We start from the raw sequence: 19,075 nt of genomic DNA, 5'->3' as shown, positions 1-19,075 counted from the left end.
TGTGCACTTTTTTTTTAAGCCTCCAGGGATGTTAATCACCCTCTTATAATCTTTTCCTCCTCCGCATTCTTAATCCTTATCCCCATACCACTCCCAACTCTCCCAAATCAAAAATTAATCAGACAGAAAAATGTCTCTCAATTAAAAAAATGCTTTACAATTTAAAAGGTATTAAATGTGAACACTGATCAGGTCTGCATTTTGTTATTAAATGTTATTAAAATGTACACTTACTTCAAAGCAGGAGCAACAGCAGCAGCATTTGCCTAAGATCACATTAAGTAAACAATATATCAAATAGCCTGAATTCCATATATGTTCTATTTGGATTATATAAAATTACCTCGTAAAGTTACAAAAATGTCTTTCACTGTTGAGAAATGTGCAAATATTCAAATAATGTTGTAGTGCATTTTCTTTCATGAAATAAAAAATAGCAACAACAACGGCAAGCAGAAGGTAACATTTTATGGGTAAAGAGATCAAGCAAGTGCATATACAAACTCATTAGGAAAGTCAAGTTTAGAACCAATTTTCTTTTTTGGGTTGTGGAATTTCACTAATTATTTATTGTTGTAGTAACACCTGAGCAATTTAGCTAAAGATACAACAAAAAACCTTGCACAAATATTTAAACCTGGGAAATTCAAGTTAAAATAATAGAAAAATATAAAACTTTTCCTTCCAAAAAAAGGTATCTAGGACAAAGGTTCAGATACCTCATGTAGATTATTCACAAGTCATATGTGAATCACCCTTTTCTGTATTCCTTAAATACAATGTTATAATCTGATGAAGAAAAAAATTTCATATTCAAAGATACTTTTGGAATGCATCTAAAAGTTACTTACAGTAGCCCCCCCTGCACTCTCTGCAGTTTGTTACTCATGGTTAACCATGGTCCAAAAAGTTAAAAACAAACAGTTCATAAATTTAAATTGCAAGCTATCCTTAGTGTGATGAAAAATCTCCCCTAGTCCAGCATATCAACACGATATACAGTTTCCACCCATGAGTCACACAGCAGCCATCTCAGCTATCAGGTTAACTGTGATGGGACCCCAGTGATTGTATATATAGGATTCAATACTATCCATAGTTTCAGTCATCCACTGGGGGTCTTGGAACATATTCCCTGTGAATATGGAGGGACTACTGTATTTCAGCCAATAGCATCTTAAAAAAAAAAAAAACAGTTATTTCACTGAAGTCTTTAAGTATAGGACATTTTATTTTTGTTGCATCTTTTTACGCATTTCGTCAAGAGCTGCTTCTTTCTCTTTCAGCACCTGCTTAAGTCTTCTTATTTTTTCATCTCGAATGGTTTCTTCTAATTCTGGTGGTGTCGCTGGGAAAATATCTTCAGTATAATTTTTATTAAAGGAATGACCTTGTTCAAAAACTGCATTGGAATGCAATGCAACTTTCTCCTGCTTCTCGTGGGTACAGTGCTCTGTCTCAGTTTTCTTTTCTTCTCTGGTTTTGCTGTGGCTTGTGACAATGCTATGCTGTGATACATCTGAAGCTGATAAAATACTGAACTGGGAACTGGTGGCACTGGTTCCCCCATTGATAACTGTGGTACTAGCATTCTTAGTTTTTCTTCTCTTTGTGCGATCCATCTTCTTAGGGGTTTTCGCTTTCCTTTTCTTATCAAAACTCTGTTGCAATGTTACGATTCCAAAAGAAAAGCAAAATGTTATTACCATATAAACAATGAACTCTCAAATTTAACAGTGTTTGCAGATAGAAATACTTAGCAATGAAAGTCAATTCAATGAAAAGCATAGCAAAAAGAAATGTTTCCCACTGTATGGTATCAGTATGAATAGCAATAGCCTAATTATACTGAGAATAAATCGCTTCATTTTTATTTTACTGCTTCCATCAAGTATTAGAAGCCATTCTGACCTACCACCAAAACAACATCACTTATGATCCAGTCAAAAAATACTATTGATTTAATTATTTATTTTCCTTTGTAATTAGTAACACATGGAAGATCTTCACTGGGAAGGGTTAGACTGGAAAGGCTGCTCTGAAGTTCAGAGTATTAGATAATAATGATATATTTATAAGTAGAATGACAGTAGACATAGGAACATTTCTTTTCAGCATTACTGACTATTAAGAGGTTGCTTGAATTATTTGTAATAAGAGTAATATTGTAATTAGCATCTTCATGTTTATATATTATACTGTATTTGCATTATTTCCTTTAATCTAAAGTCTTCAAGGTAGGGTAACTAGTTAAAAAGGTAGGGCCATTTTCTTATAACATTACAACAGAAAAATAAACACTAGGTGAATAAAAACGTGGGGATGCATTTCAACTGTATATATATATATATATATATATATACAGGATTCTTATTAAAATGATTTTGATATTGCACATATTTCTACAAATCTGGTTAACAACCATAATTCATATAATATATAGGGCTAAAAACCAAAAATTAATATAACCATGTATTTTATAGTACCTACCAAAAAGAATTTAAAATTTATTACCTGTTTTCTTTCTTCTTTCACCATAAGCTCTGTCTCTTTCAAAGTACTACTCTTCACTAAACTGCTAAAGGAATCAAAACTTTCTCCACAACCCAAATGGTCAGGAATTCGAGTAAGGCGTACTCTCAAATCTTTGGTGAGACCAAATATCTTTTTAAATTCAGCATCACTCTTCAGATAAGATGCCTTACTTCTTCCTTGAGGATCCTTCTTTTCATTTCTTTCTTGAGTACCTTTTTCTAATGTCGATGCCATCTCATTCTGGATCTGGAATTAGGACAAGAAAATACAAACAGAACTGTTAAGTACTCAAGTTATTTTATCAGGCAAACAACTGATTATCTAATCTTACACGAGAATATACCACACTTGAAAATCCTAAATGGCTGGTTTGCATTATCATTGCCTTATCCTGCACACTTGAGAAACTGACTGAGTACAAATAAAATATTTCCTTACAACTTCACATTTAGTTGGTTGCACTAGAAAGGTTCCAAGTAGTCAATTCTCATGCAACTGAAATGTAAAAACAAGCTAATGACAACTTAAAAATAATCTATGTAATATTAGAAATTGTAGTCTTCGGGAAAAACCTCACACCTTTAATCAACTTAGTACTTAACAATCAGAATTTACCTCCTTACATCTCTGTACTTCAAAGAATTCTGTAACTGAAAGGGAGAGATGCTAATATTGTTATGTATATGTCTAAGTATGCAAGGAAAAGGTGGGTACATACATTTAATGAGCACATAAACACTTAACTAGCATAGAAGGGTATGTTGGGTAATTGGGTGAAGAGTCAGAAAGAAGGGCTAAAGGAGGAAAAAAGTAACTTTTCTACCAAAACAAAACAAAACAAAAAATCCCACCAGCCCAAAATGTTGATAAAAGCCTATTTCCACAGATGACTAAAAGGTACTGACTAGCCCTGTCCTACCCTTTCCAGTCTACCTAAAAAATTTTCTAAGAATCTTTCTACTACCATCACACACACAAAAAATCTCTCCTATATCCATATTCACTTACTAAAAGCAGGCAATTAGATGCAAATATGTATGTATGTGTACATATGTATGCAAATATACACATGCACACACAAATTTTACTAAGCTTTGAAATCACATTACCCTCCCCCAATTCTTCTAAACCTTTTGGCTCTGTGATTTGTTTTTTTAAAAGATTTGGCATACCAAATGATTCAACAGAAATATATGCTTTGATTCTCCCAATTGTTTCTTCTCAAATATTTACTCAGATGAAATCTTTGACTTAATTAAGCATTCGTGTGTGCAATGAAATGGGGTGGGGCAGAAGCATCATAGATAACTTTGAGAACTAAGAAAGAAAAATTTGCTATATATATATAGATATAAATACCCTGACATGGGAAAATTACCTTTGGTTCTTGGTCTCTGAACACACACTGTTGTGAAGTAACAGTTGTTGCATCAACAGAGGAACTTATTTTCTCTATGCACTGGATGGTATTTCCTTTTCTGGGGGCATTTTGTCCTGTACTAAGTCCATCTGGAAAGACTGGCTTTGTGAATAAAGTCTTACTCTGTTTTAGGTAGTTACTGGATTGATTCATACTATGTGGCTCTGTGGTAGAGAGAGATGATTTCTCCATATTTTTATTCTTCTCTGCCCTTAGATTGGCCAAGGAAGCAAGGTAGGTATTTGAAAATGATTTTGTCTCCATCTGGCAAGATTTACTTTTAGCCAGAATAATATTTAAAACCTCTCTGGATATTTCTGTTACTGGACTTGAACTCACTACCCGTGATACATCTTTTCTTAGTGGAATATCAGGAGAAATAGAATTCTGTTGGTCAATCTGTGATGGCAGAACATCTGTACCCTTCTTAGCCAATAGATAGACTTTCCCATTAAACATAACCAAAGCATTATCTTTAATAGGCATACTTATGGATTGTGTCCCACTAGGACTGAAGGTACTCAATGGTGGCATATTTATAGTATCATTCAAACTTTTCCTGTCTACAAAAGTTTTTAGAATCTTTGAAGCCACATTATTTGAAGATTTAACAGGAGTAAGAGCTGGAGTATAAGGCTGTAGATTTTCTTGAAAAATCCATTTCACTGGAGCAGCTTGAGAATGCTGACCACCTTTTAACTGCGTCTCTGTAGCAACATTCGTTGGAACTGGTGTGGTATTTAGTATCACTGGCTTTGCTATTTCTGTAACAGGTTTTGGGTAAATATTCTGAAAAGTCTTGGTAACTACATTTTTCACTGTATTGACAGGCGATACATAAATAACAGTTGGTATTTGGGAGGCCTCCATTGCTCCCGAGGTACTTGTGGTTGCACTTGCAAGTATCTTTTGTTGAACTGAAGGAGGCAATGATGATGCTGGTACAGATTTCACTTCAGCATGGGCTGGAATCTGTAAATGATGCCCAGAAGGCAAAATTGGAGATTTCACAGTCACTGGAAGACTCTGGGTATTGACTACAATGTAAGATGAACCACTTTGTGTTGAGGACGGAGGAACAGCAAATGTTTGCATGGTAAGTCCATCCATTTTTATACCATGTCTCTTAACTTTAGAAGCTGATGAAGTAAAACTTTCAGTTCTCACAGTAGTAACTCTACCTTTTTCTGCTGTATCTACTTTTCTTGTAAGAAAATAGTTTGAAGAACTGGCTGGCTGAAAAATGGGCAATTGAACTGATGCACTTTTGGAAGAGCTGGAAATCTGAGTCTGAAAAGTAACTTGAACTGGTTTTCCTGTGTTCCCCTTTAAACCATCAGACATGACTGAAGATTGAACTAGTGGTATAGAATTTCCAGAAGAATTAGGAATTGGAAGTAACTGCAGAAGATTTTTTCCATCCAAGCCAATCGTCTGAACTACTTGGTACATGCAGCCTGAAACACTTAAAAGAAGATTATGAGTAAATAAACACAACATACTACATGGTATATACATTTTATTCAAAAACAAATCATTGCAAGTATTTTAAAATATAAAATTATACAAGTATATAATTTCCTATTTTAAGTTTTTAAAAATATTGAAAAAACAAAGGTTTTAAAGAAGGAGAGACAATAAAAGACACAAGTATAGTTAGTTTTGATTTAGATCCTCTCACGAGTAAGAAATAGGTAAAAAAAAAATAACATCTATCTAGAAGTGAGATAGGAAGAACAAGTTTTGAAGTTCTATTGCACAGCAAGGTGACCACAGTTAACAATGTATTTATATTTCAGAATAGCAAGAAGATTTTTAAGGTTCTCTTCCCAATGAAATAAACTGTTTGAGGTGACAGATATGCTAATTACTCTAATATGATCACTAGATAATATATGCATAAATCGAACATCACCTTGCACCCTTCTAAATACTTGTGTATGTCAATAAAAAATTTAAAAATAAAATGAATACCACCATATATTCCCAAAACTAAAAGCAGAGACGTCTAAAGTTTTAACCCCATGTAAAATAATGCTACTAGACTAGACATCCTTAAACTACTAATGTGCTCTCCTTTTCTTGAGTTATTTTGTCTGGCCCTCTTCCTTTACCCTAATCAGGATTCCTATACTACTCTCATTCTATTTCTGTCACTCTTTTTGGCTTTCAAGACCTTTTTCTACCTGACAATGATTCACACAATTTCTACTGTAAACTTTCTTTTTTATTCTTAAGACATCTTACAGTGAAACTTGAGAATTTGGGATTTTTGTACTGTAGTCTTAACTGAGTTATTCATGAAGGAACCATTTTCTACTTTGATTACTGTTTCAGCACATTTGAGGTTTGATGCTAAATAGTCTTTAGTATAACAATTATTTACATTAGTTTATTATCAATTATTTATCTATACATGGCACTTTGAGCTTAGTAATTTTCAAGGAAAGTAGAATAGACTGGAAATCATTTGTTTTAACCTAGCCAGTTTTTTTTTTTTTTTTAAGATTATTTTCATTTATTTGAAAGACAGAGTTACAGAGAGTGGTAGAAACAGAGAGAAAGGTCTTCCATCCGCTGGTTCACTCCCCAGATGGCCACAAAAGCCAGAGCTTCACCAATTTGAAGCCAGGAGCCAGGAGCTTCTTCCTGATCTCTCATGTGGGTACAGGGGCCCAAGGAGTTGGGCCATCTTCCACTGCTTTCCCAGGCCATAGCAGACAGCTGGATCGGATGTGGAGCAGCCGGGACTAGAACCAGTGACCATATGGGATGCCGGTGCTTCCGGTCAGGGCTTTAACCTGCTGTGCCACAGCGCTGGCCCTGACCTAGCCAGTTTTAATCTCAATGCATATGAGCTATTTTTTGTATAGACTGTCATATTTTTTAGAAAAAAAAAAAACAGGATATTTTAATCTCTGTAAGGCCAACTATTTGAGGACTACCTGAATGTAGACATCTTCAGTTATTTACACCTAAAACATCTTTCAATCCCTGGAGAATATCTAACACTCATGGGATTCACTGCCATCACACATGCTATCACTCTATCCAGGTACTTCTCCATCGAACTCTTTATATGACTCAAGTCTCAGCATAAATGATAACTTCCTGAGGTAACATTATCTGAATATCTTAACTATCCCTGCCCCTCCTTTATAATTATTCTGTAATGTTATAACTGTTAATTTCCTTCATGTTACATATCACAGATCATCTTCATGTATCAATATGCTTGTTTTCTTGTCTACAGGCCATCTCTCATGCTAAATTCTAGCAATCTGAGTAGAGTCCATGTTCCACAGAATCACTATGCTCTTAAATCAGTAAGATTAAATAAAGAAAAAATTTCAAGGGCAAATAATAATGAAAATAAGGATTCTCAAAAGTGTAGATATTTGTTTTACTCTCCACAGGGATGTTCTTAAAATCCTCAGTTATTAATAAAAAATCAATGCCCGAAAGTCTATGTATTCTAGGAAATGCTAGAACTTAGTTTTACCTTTCTGCAATCAATAACATCACTGCATCCTTAGAAATTTAACACTGTTCTGAAACTGGATAGTTTATCAAAATGTTATGCTACCTTTTAGTAAACTGAAAGTTAAATTATAAAGAAAAACATGATCCATCCCCTCCAAGTATCAATTCTTCCTAAGAGGGTTTGAAGAGAAGAAACCCACCTCCATCACAGCCCTATCCCCTCTAAAAGCACAAATAAGGATAAATTATTTAACATTAATTCACTATGTAAAAATGTACTGAGTATCTGTCATGGTTCAGATACCAAGGCTGAGTAAGGCTAAAAATGTCAGTAACCTAAAAATGGCCCTCTTTATCTTGGAGCAGCCCACAAACTCAGAATGGATTTTATATTTTAAATGGTTTGAAAAAATCAAAATAATAATGATTTACTACAGGAAATTATATTTTTGTATTTATAGTTTTATGAGCACATAGTCACATTCATTTTTTAATTTTTTGTACAGGGTTACTTTTATACCATGATGGCAGAATTGAATACCTACAGCAGAGGTCATAGCAATCACAAAGCCAAAATTTTTTGCTAAATGGCCCTTTACAGAAAATGTTTGCTGGCTCCTCATTTACAGCAAAGCCCAGAACCTCTAATTCTCTTCCCTAGAACTGCTAAATAGGACATTTTCATTCTTCTTTGCCAACTTACTCTATCTGAATCAATCTTCAAGTGCAATACCCAAAGCTTAGAACTTTTTCCCTAAATAGTTTCCTTTACATGAATGACTTCAGTTAAATTGCCACTTGCATATGAACCATTCCAGTATTTCTACCTGCAGCTGCTTTGAGATTCAGTCGTGTTTTATCCAACTTCTCCCTCCACATTTCCATTCAGAATCTCAAAGGTTCCTAAGATTCAACATGTGCAGAATATCTCTGCCCAGCCTAACATCCAAAATTCCTCCTACTCCAGGATTTTATTCTTTGGTACATGGGATCAACTATCGCAGTTGTCTAAGCCACAGCAGGTAAATCCTGCTTTCTCACTCCATCTATCTAATCCATAGAAAACTGTTAATATTACCTCTCAAATTTCCTTTGATCTGTTCAAATCTTTCCAAATCAATTATCACCTCTAATACAAGCAAATACCATCTCTGGTTTACTACAGTAGTTTCATAACTGGTCTGCTTTCCTTTGTGAGACCCTCTCCCTTTTGGTTCATTCAGCACACTAAAGATGGTGCTTCCCTGCTTAAAACATTTCAGTGACTTCCCAATATCATTAGAGAAGTAGAAAGAAAACCATTGCTTCTGATGCAATGAAGACAAAAGAAGAAAGAACTGGAAGAAACCTGGATAATTTTGTTAAAAGTTTCTGAGAGGCCAAGTGGAATGAGAATTAAAAGAGAAAGAATGGTAAGTATCCAGAGAAGAAATACAGTCAAAGAAGGGTCTTTTTCTATTTAATTTCATTTTTTAAGGTTAGATGAACTGGAGCATATGTAAATACTCATGTGAGCCAGTTATGAGGAAGAAATTGGTAATGAAGGAGAAAAGAGGCACATTCAATGGGAAGTAGGAAATGGGACACAGAAGACAGGTGGAGGGACTGAATCTTAAAGGAAGAAAGGTTAGATGTGCTTGCAGGCAAGCTTAAAGCTTTGATGTCAGAAAATTCTAATTATGCTTTAATGGCTTTTATTTTGTGAAAAAGGACATCATGTGCTAAGAATAAGAAAAAACATAACTCTGAGGGGAATCAAAGCTTTGAAACAATCTTTGTCAAAGGATAAGTTAATCACAGAAAATATTAGTGTTGCCAGGTAGTACTGATGGCTCAGAGAGACAGGAAGTGATATGAAGTTATAGCGGTACCAAAGTATGTGTTTGTGAAATTTTCCTTCTCTTAACAGGCCCTGAGTTCATCCAGGGATGGGATGGCTTCAAAAGGGTACAATAAAAATCAAGAGAAAAACAATTTAAGGCATTGATGAGCTATTAACATGAGGAAACATGGAATCTACAGTTGGAGGAGAGAAAAACCAGAGAATAAAAGGCTAAGAGAGAGAAAAAAAGGGATTATTAGACAGGAGGGTCAGATGAAAATCCTGAATAGTCACTGGGATGGGCATTTGGCCTAGCATTTAAGACACCAGTTGGCATGCTTGCATCTGACCCCGATTACAGCCTCCTGTTAATGTGTACCCACTGAGAGTGCAAGCAGCGGTTCAGTAGTTGAGTCCCTGCCACCCACATGGGAGACCTAGAATAAGTTCCTAGCTTCTGGGTTTGACCTTGCCAAGCCCTGGCTCTTGAGGACATTTAGATGTGACACTATGTGGAAGCTCACTCTTTGTCTCTCAGATACATTAAAATTGAAAAACAAGTATTTGTTGTGCTAGTATTTAAATAAGCGAGAATCAGTAATTTCATAAATGCATCAATTTCATCTGATCACAAAGACTATGTTAAGTGGATGACTTTGACTGGAGAGTAAGATCACTGGAAAAAAAGGTCTTTGTACTGAAAGACCAGATGACAGAGAAATTATCTATATAGATGTTGAAGTCACGCAGAATTAGAAGATTGTGGGCTAGGTGCCAAGTTCAGTAACAGGAAGTTGGTAGATGGTGTTAATAAGTCAGAATTAAGAACTGACATTCCAGAAAACTGTCTTGATGATTCCACTGTCTTTCGCAGTCCCCCTAAAATCTCATTCTCAAAGATTATCAGATATGTTCTCAAGTTAACCTTTACCTTCATTCTCTGCATGCTCTCTGCTGCATGATCCCTTCATAATGAACCTCTTCCCTTTCATGGTGTCTACTATGAACTATCTTGGTTTCTTTCCACTTTCAAAAAATTATTCGTTTGAAAAGCAGACAGGGAAAGAGACAGAGAGAGAGGAAGAGGAAAAGGGAAAGGGAGGGAGAGAGAGAATGAATATGAATGAGCCTTATCTCCCATATGCTGGTTCTCTCCCCAAATGCATACAGGGGCTGAGCCAATCTGAAGCCAGTATCCAAGTGTCCCACACAGTGACAAGGACCCACTTATTTGAGCAAGAGCCAGGACCCGAACCCAAGCACTCCAATAGGTGATATGGGCATCTTAACTGCCAAACCAAACACCTGCCCCATCTTTTGACTTTCTTAATGCTTCCTTTTACAATTTTTTACATAAGTATCCAACTATGACTATTCCCTCAAAGTACAGTTATTGACCTACTTTTCATACTTCAAGACAGTCTTCCTTAGAGAGCATAAAATTAGGATGGGTTCAACTATTTTCCTCAGCTATCTCCTTTGCAATAATGACCCCTACAGTGTTATCTTTGATTTATTAGAGGTTACCATATCCCAATATTAACTTCAGTTACGTTTCTGTGATGTTTTACCAAGCATTTTCACGTTTTAACTTCAACAAGTTAACCTTTATTGAAAACTAGCTCTATCCTACTTTCCAACCATGTGGCATTACTATTTTCCCACTTACATATGTCTCAAACCATCTAGTCATCTCTTATTTTTATACCACTTTTGAACTTTACATTCACTGCAGCATCTTGTATACATACTTACAAAAGGTAAAAATTCAATAAATGTACACTGAATCACCAAGTCTAAATTTTTTTCAACAGAACTTGCCTATACTTTTTTTAACCACTGTGACTTCCACCATCTAGTTTAGCCCTCATCACCTTATATCTAGCACTTATGTTTCACTCTGATGTAAACTGATTTTTCTGATTGCAGCTACTGTTGACTTGGAATTATCTCAGGCATGTCTTCATCCTGTTGCCTCCTTGCCAAAAGTTTCAATATTCATCACTGGCAATTCAGTTGGATGTGAAAATTATCAATAGTAGTTGGGTGTTTGGTGAGGCAGTTAGGACAATGCCTGGGATGCCTGCATCCCATGCTGGAGTGCCTGGATTCAAGTCCCAGCTCTGCTTCCAATTCCAGGTTCCTGCTAATGTTAAGCATGGTGGGCAGAAAGTGATAGCTTTAGTACTTGGGTCCCTCCCACCTACATGGGAGACCTAGTTTGAGTTCTGGCTCCTGGCTTCTGCCTCTCCCCAGCCCTGCTGTTGTGGGCATTTTGCAAAGTGAACCAGTGAATGGGAAGCTCTGTCTCTCTCTCTGCCTTTCAAATAAATAAGGCTTTAAGAAAAAAAAAAAAAAAAAAAAGAAAGAAAGAAATCATCTACAATCTAGCTCCAACAGTATCACCTGTAACTTCTCAACATGAACTCTCTGTTCTTATAAGTTTCCTTTGTTATTCAGGAATATGACATGTGCATTATTTAATTAAAGCATTTTCCTTCAACAATATAAAATGATGCTCAAATTCCATCTTCTCTATAAAAGATGTGCCTTTCATTTAAACTCACATTAATTTATTCCAACTTGGAATCCCTAAAGCAATCCCACTGGTGCCACTACAGCTGGGAGTTATGCATAATGACTTCTTTATTGCCTTTGATCTATTAATTTTTTTAAAAAAAGTATTTTTGCCAGTAGACTGAAAGTCCTTAAAGTGAAAGATTATATAGTTTATTTTGCAATTGTTCCTCTAATACTAAGAAGAGTAGATCTTCAAAAATCTTACACAAGAAATGATGCAGTTCTTTCCCATTGCTATTTCAAGTGAACTCTATCAATGCTTCCTATTGTTTAGTCTCCCTTAGTTTACTTATGTATTTCATTTGCCAGTAACATCTCCCTAACAAATCAGAGGGTTCAACACAGAAGACTCCATGCCTTTGTAGTTATTTGTGTAGAATTAACAATGTTTTTATTGACATGGTATTCAAACAAATTACAGACTTCTGAAACTTTACATATTACATTACATGGCCTCTATATTTCTGCTTTGCCAAAAAATCTTTGTGAATATTGTACGAACTATTTGCAAATATAATCACTGTTTTTTCCACTCCTCTTCTCTATTTCTCCTCTAAAAGGAGAAGGAAAATATACCTTCTTACATGTGACTATATCAGTAGAGATTCACATAATCTGCCAGAGACCACAAATTCCTTACAGGTAAGTTAATCTATTCATATATACAGCCTCTGCATCTAATACAGCAATTCAACATTACAACAATGTTGGTTCAATTAAATCCTATAGGCAATGATAATAAAAATTATCCATAGTTTTCTGGCAACAAAAAGGGATGAGTTCTAAAAATTAAACAAATATAAAAGTTAATCAGAATGACAAATCAGAATGAAACACATACTCCTTGAATCAAATACTCATTTTTTTTTTAGATCTGTGGCAACCTTCCACTTAAGAGAACAACTAACAAAAACCCCACAAAGTTTTTTTTTTTTTTTTAAAGCCTATAGTCTGCTGTCCAATACCATCTGCATCCAAATCTGCATCCCATGCTTTTTGTATGGTCACATAAAAAGAATCATCAACATGCTCATTATTTTGAACCAACTAGAAAAATTAACATAATCTAAGACTTCAAAAAAGAAAAGAATATACCATAAAGATTGCACGCTTACTGGAAAAATAATAATTTTATTATTTTAACAGAAACAAGAGGAATATATTATAAATATGAGCTTTTAGTCCTGGCTCTTCCACTCAATGATTTTGAAAAATTTCCTTAACCTCTTTAAATCCTTTAAAACCTCTTTAAATTCTTTAAAAACCTCTTTAAATTTCTTCATTTGTTATATGGGAAAAATAGGGCATGCTATGAAAAGAAAAGAAAATAACTGCCTGAGAGTATGATATTATCACCTTCCATTAAAACAAGCAATTGGTCCCCAAGAATAAGGAAATGACTCAAGGAAGGTCTTTGGAAAATATAATGAGAACTTCAGTAATATACTAATAACAACAAGTAATTTCTGACATGTTTAACTATCCTAATATTGACACACAGTATTCACATATTAGAAATGAAAAGGTAAAAACTTTGGAGGCATGTGAAAATTTTGTTGGTATTTTTGCAAAATATTTTTCAGTACTACAAAACCCTTTTCAATCATAATACTTATGATTTAACTTTATATACATATATTAACATAAGTACATAGTAATTTATACAATAATATATACTATATATTAGACATATAATAGGGGATATGTAACAGTTCACTAACTCAAACTCTACTTAGTCACCCAGTAAGGTGGATATTGCCATTTCCATTTTGTATCGAAAAAACAAAGGTTTAAAAAATATAAAACAACTTATTCACAGGCTCCTCTTTAGCAATCTTACCCACATTTTGTGTTTACTTTAGTACAGCCACACAAAAACAGGGCTCAAATAATTCAAATGCATAAACTGAGATTAGTAACAGATTTCATTTAGCCTATATGCTATGTGCATTTCTCTCATACACACTCACACAAATCACAAAACTATAGATACAAAAATTTACATTGTATACAGCTAAATACACACCAAACTGACAACCTTCTAACCAAACCAAACACCCTAATCAGGCATACCGAATTTAGCTTTGAAAATAAAGGGTTAAGAAAGGATAGAAAACAACTACCACTCAAAAGACATGCTAATAAATATTTCTGTGGGATGTATAATCACTGGCTTTTATTATAATACCTCTAAGCTAATGAGTGCTAAATCTCTATTTTCAACTCTAACCCTAAGTTTCAGATTCAAATATCGGATTGCTTCTTCATTTCAATTAACTTTCTAATACCTCACACCCCAGAAAGCTGGCATAACTTATCTTTCTTGCAAATTCACTAACAAGGTCTAGCCATTTTCTCTTTACGTATTTCTCTGAATCCAACCTATACACCAGCTAGTTCAGGCCCTCAAATCTCTGAAAAGACATATGAAATAGAAACCTTTTATGTGTATCTTATATCCACAAACCCACAGTGCCATCACTTACCTAAAATGCCCATCTGACCATGTCAGTCTTTTTCTTAAAAATCCTCTCAACAAACTCTAATAGATAAAGTTTAATCTCTTTAGCAAGGCAAGCCAAACCCTTAAGAGCCATCTACCTGGGGGCCGGCACCGTGGCTTACTTGGTTAATCCTCTGCCTGCCGCACCTGCATCCTATATAGGCACCAGGTTCTAGTCCCAGTTGCTCCTCTTCCAGTCCAGCTCTCTGCTGTGGCCCGGGAGGGCAGTGGAGGATGGCCCAAGTGTTTGGGCTCCTGCACCCTCATGGAAGACCAGGAAGAAGCACCTGGCTCCTGGCCTCAGATTGGCACAGCGCCAGCCATAGCAGCCATTTGGGGAGTGAACCATCAGAAGGAAGACCTTTCTCTGTCTCTCTCTGTCTATAATTCTGTCAAAAAAAAAGCCATCTACTTATACTGCTTGTACTACAGATTCAAGCAATAAATACCAATTATTAATAAACTATACTTGTGCTTTATTTACTAATCCCCTCTGCTTGGATATATCCTACAGTCACCTTTAACCGGATAACTTGTTTCCCAACAGCTGTTCCTGAGACCTTTCCTGCAACTCCCTTCTTACATGCCCTCACAGCACCTTGTGGCACAATGTTTTCATAAATAAAACATCACTCCTCATTGTAAGGCTTGACCTAATTTTAAAAAAGATCGATTGATTTATTTGAAAGGCACAGCAAGAAAGAGAAAGAGACAGAGATCTTTAATCCGCTGGTTCACTCCCAAATGGCCTCAACAGCCAGGTCTGGGCCAAGCCAAAGTCAGCAACCAGAAATTTCATCATGGTCTCCCACACAACTTGCAGGGTCCCAAGTACTTGGGCCATCTTCTGCTGCTTTCCCAAGCACGTTAGTAGGAAGCTGTTCTGGAAGCAGAGCAGCTGGGACTCAAACTGCACTCCGATATGGGATGCCGGCATCACAAGTAGCAGCTTAACCCCTAACCCACTATCATAAAGTCTGTCATGGGAATATCCCATATCCCACTCTTCAATCTCCCTATATAGCAGTCTATCATGTACACAGAAAGCACTCAATGTAATTCTAAATAAACCAAATGCATACTACCACAATTATCTTCCAGATTTTTCATTTTTTTGAGGATTAGATTTTATGCTGATGAATCTGATACTTCAAATAATAAACATTCTATATATTAGTCACTTTCAGTTATAAAGAAAGTAAATCATTTAGTACCATCAAAAGTATTAAGCAAAATAAGAAAAAAAGTTTTCAATAAAATAAAAGAGATGCCCTTAATCACACTATTTACAAAACTATATTAGGAGGTCATACAGGTTGTTATTTACAAAACTGATCAGACCCAAAGATGCACCCAATAACGAAAACGTGAAGCAGCTTCAGAAAGGTATCTGGTAAATATTCCAAATACATGAAGTAAAACTTCAGTGATTTAAAGAAATAAATGCCCTTAAAGATAACCAACAACGCAAGAATCAATGAGTTACAACGCATGAATCAATGAGTTATAGATCATGAAAACAATGCATGAATAAATGACTTAATGAACTTGAAGGGACTATGAATGTAACCAAAACATAATTCAATTAGTCATTTTTAAAGTATCCCAAAATAACCAAACGCACCACCAACTGTGTAAGAGTTAAAGTACCCATAAATACCTTCATTATAGCTCATCTTATTTATGACAGTGGGAAAGAACACAATCCTAAAACTAATCACCTGTGAATCACATTGTTACATGTCATCAAATACGCAGAGTAAAACAAGGTAGGAAAAATTAAACTCCCCCCAAAAATCCTACCCTTCGTTTTTATACATCGCACTATCTTTGCCTCTTCCCCCAAAACTTCATCACAATATTTTAAAAAAAGGAAAAATTAAACGACCCCCAAAACTCTACCCTTCGTTTTTATGCAGTGCACTATCTCTGCCTCTTCCCCCAAACTTCATCACAATAAAAAAAAAAAAAAAAAAACATACAAAAACCAAAAACATGAACACAAAAGCTGGCTTTTTGCACGATTTGCAATTCAATGGTTCTCTCTTGTGGGTTCTTCAGTATTGTTTTAGCACACTGCTATTAGTGATCCTTTCCTTTTATAACACCGTGCATTCTTCTGAAGAATCGCCAATTACTTCTTTAGGCAATCAGGTTTTCTATCTATTGGTAATTAAAGAAAATCTACTTCCTGAGCTAAAATGCGTACGGAACTAAAATTGTGCACTTACAGTATTAATAGCTAACACTGAAATAGTCCTTTTTCCGCACGAAGTGCTTTATACGTATTCATTCTTTTAATCCTTAAAAATATCTTTAGGCGCTATTATTTAGACTGGCAATTTTTTCCCCTCACAAATACCTGGCAAAACTAGGGTTAACTTGAGTAGCCTGATTTTCTTCAAACACAAATCTCCTAAGTTTCGCATCTTGAATTTCCATGTTCTATTCATTTCTTTCTGCAGACCCATTAACAGTTCTCTCAACACCTATAAAAACGTCCACTGACCATTAAGAATACAAAATACTCTGCCTCCGCTAATACTTTACTTCATCTTGATTAATTCAAGCTGTTGGAAAAATTCTCCAGGTACTGATAACCGATTTTATAAATTTGTAAGAAAAGTTGTCTTTCTACGTAATACTGGGATCGCCTTCCGTCAAACACAAGTTCCTCTATGGAGCCTTCCAATGAGCTGGCACTCTCATTACACCTGCTGTTCGACAGGGCTACCTCCACACAAGAATTTATGTTTCCACTCTTCTCTCTTCGATAGAAGGCTACTAGAAATTTTAAAATATTCACTTCCCCTTTTCTAGAACATTTCTCTTCAATCTTAACGTCTTTGCTCACTAGCGCTAGAAAAACGTGGCTACTTTCTTTGAAGGTCCAGCGCCACCAGGCTTGTACTAAGTCGCGCCGATTCCTGCGTGTTTTTCTGCCTACGCACGAGAATCTTCCAGAAGGTTTTGGTCATTTGGAGGAAAAAAAAAAAAAAAAAAAAAAAGGCGGCGTCGGCCGGCCATGTTGGTTTTCCGCTCCCGTGGAGATCTACTCGGTCCGCCTATGAAACTTGAGACGCCGGAGTCCTGCGACTGCGTCAGACTCGGAGGAGGTTTTGCGCTTCCGAGAGGCGCCCGCGCCGAGGACTCTAACGCCGGGCGTCCCGCCGGGGTGGCGCACCCTGGGGGCCCGACTCCTCTCGCCACCGCGGAGCGTCAGGAAACGGAGGCCGCCTCACGTCCTGCTAGGAGACGCGGCGGGCGTGCGGCGGTTTCGGACGCGGTACTTACCAATGTGAGGCGTTGCCTGAATTCTCCTCAGCGGGTTTGAGCACGACCCTCCGGAGATTATTGGACATTTTTGAGGGGTGGGAGGGGGCAGCGCATCCAGGGAAATGGGGGCGTGTGGGGCCGAGGTTCTCGGAAGGGCGAGAACTAGAGCGAGAATGTTGGGCTCAAGAAGTTGCCTGGCAGAGAGGGTTCCACGAGAAACGGAGGGCGACCACAGCCTCTTGAGAGGATGCGAATCCACCCAGAAGCCGGAAGACTCCCGGCGGTGACGGCGCGCGCTCGGCGCTGCGAGTCTGCCCTAGGCTCCGCCCCCCCGAGCCGCTGACAGCGCTCCCGAGCCAGCCGGAGCGGGCGCGAGAGGCGTGCCCCTCATGGCGCCGCCCCCAGCAAGGCTGACTCAGGGGAGAAGACTGCCGCCCGCTTAGCTCTGCCGACCCCGCCCACCGAGCTTCGAGCGGAGAGAGCCTTCCGCTGTCGTCACGTCCGGTCGCCAACGTGACTGGCTCGCGGGAGCTCCGCCCTCCTAGGACGACCCAATCGCAAGTGATATTGCTCTCTTCTTCCGGATCAAGGAACGAATCGCGAAAGAAAGTTCTTCAAACACCTACGCGAAATAAAATGCTTCCGGGGTCAGTAGTAAATTTTCTGCCGTTGTGTTCGCCGCTGGTGTAATGTTCCTGCTCCACCACAGCCTTAAGGAACGGCAGCGGGCTGTTTTGCAGTCGTCGTATGCTTGTTGATAGTGATACATTATCGCCAGTCTCTGAATGTCCCTTGTTCCTCTTTTTGAAGCTTTGCTTCGAAGTCTGTTAACCCTTGCTTCTACCCCAACATTCTTGTCTCAGTCAAAACTTAGTGTCATACACTTAATTCCCGAATTCTCTAAAAGTTTCGTTCTCTAGGTAAACTTTTTTAGCTACTTTGTTTTTATGTATAGGGAAAACATTTTCAAAAGTATCTCTTTTTGTCTCCCCCATCCAAAGAAACCTTTTATTTAAGGAATACAAACCGTACATTTCATAAATAGAACTTTAGGAATATAGTGTTTCCTCCCAGCATACCCATTCCCCCAACCCACACGCCCACTCCTTCTCTTCCTCCCTCTCCTATTCCCAGCCCCATTCTCCACTAAAATCCATCTTCAATTAACTTTATACACAGAAGATCAACTCTATTCAAAGAGTTCCACACTTTGCAGGGAAAACAAAAAAATACTGTTCCTCACCAGAGGAGACAAGGGCTATTCAAAGTCATTGCATCTTGAAGTTAATTTCACTTTTTTTTTTTTTGAAACTTAATTACCTTTAAAGAAGTACCCAAGAATGAAGCATCCTTTGTGGGAACTTAGACATCATATAGCTCTTTGAGGATAGAGTCATGCATGGGGAGTTAGTGCACAGTGACTCCTGTTGTTAACAATTAACATTCTTAAGTGTGA

The 19,075-nt window shown here is 37.0% G+C and overlaps 1 protein-coding gene across 7 annotated transcripts in view; it reads right to left on the bottom strand.

Moving 5' to 3' along the window:
* Positions 1-448: 448 nt before the first annotated feature.
* The window catches only part of LRIF1 (ligand dependent nuclear receptor interacting factor 1), a 30,872-nt gene continuing 12,245 nt past the window's right edge, over positions 449-19,075 (bottom strand). For 2 of the 7 annotated variants that reach the window (XM_051856167.2, XM_070077881.1), the window contains 2 exons: positions 2,515-2,781; positions 449-1,661 (listed from right to left, as the gene is read on the bottom strand). In XM_051856167.2, the coding sequence (XP_051712127.1) occupies positions 1,230-1,661; positions 2,515-2,781 (699 nt within the window). In that variant the 3' untranslated portion in view covers positions 449-1,229. Of the gene's footprint in view, positions 1,662-2,514; positions 2,782-3,913; positions 5,421-17,637; positions 18,105-19,075 lie in introns of those variants that run through there. The other 5 variants (XM_008264700.4, XM_008264706.4, XM_008264701.4 and 2 more) reach the window with 5 other exon arrangements.

The sequence above is a fragment of the Oryctolagus cuniculus genome, chromosome 7, assembly GCF_964237555.1.
Source record: "Oryctolagus cuniculus chromosome 7, mOryCun1.1, whole genome shotgun sequence".
NCBI classification, from domain to species: Eukaryota; Metazoa; Chordata; class Mammalia; order Lagomorpha; family Leporidae; genus Oryctolagus; species Oryctolagus cuniculus.
This window is presented reverse-complemented; position numbering and strand designations above follow the sequence as displayed.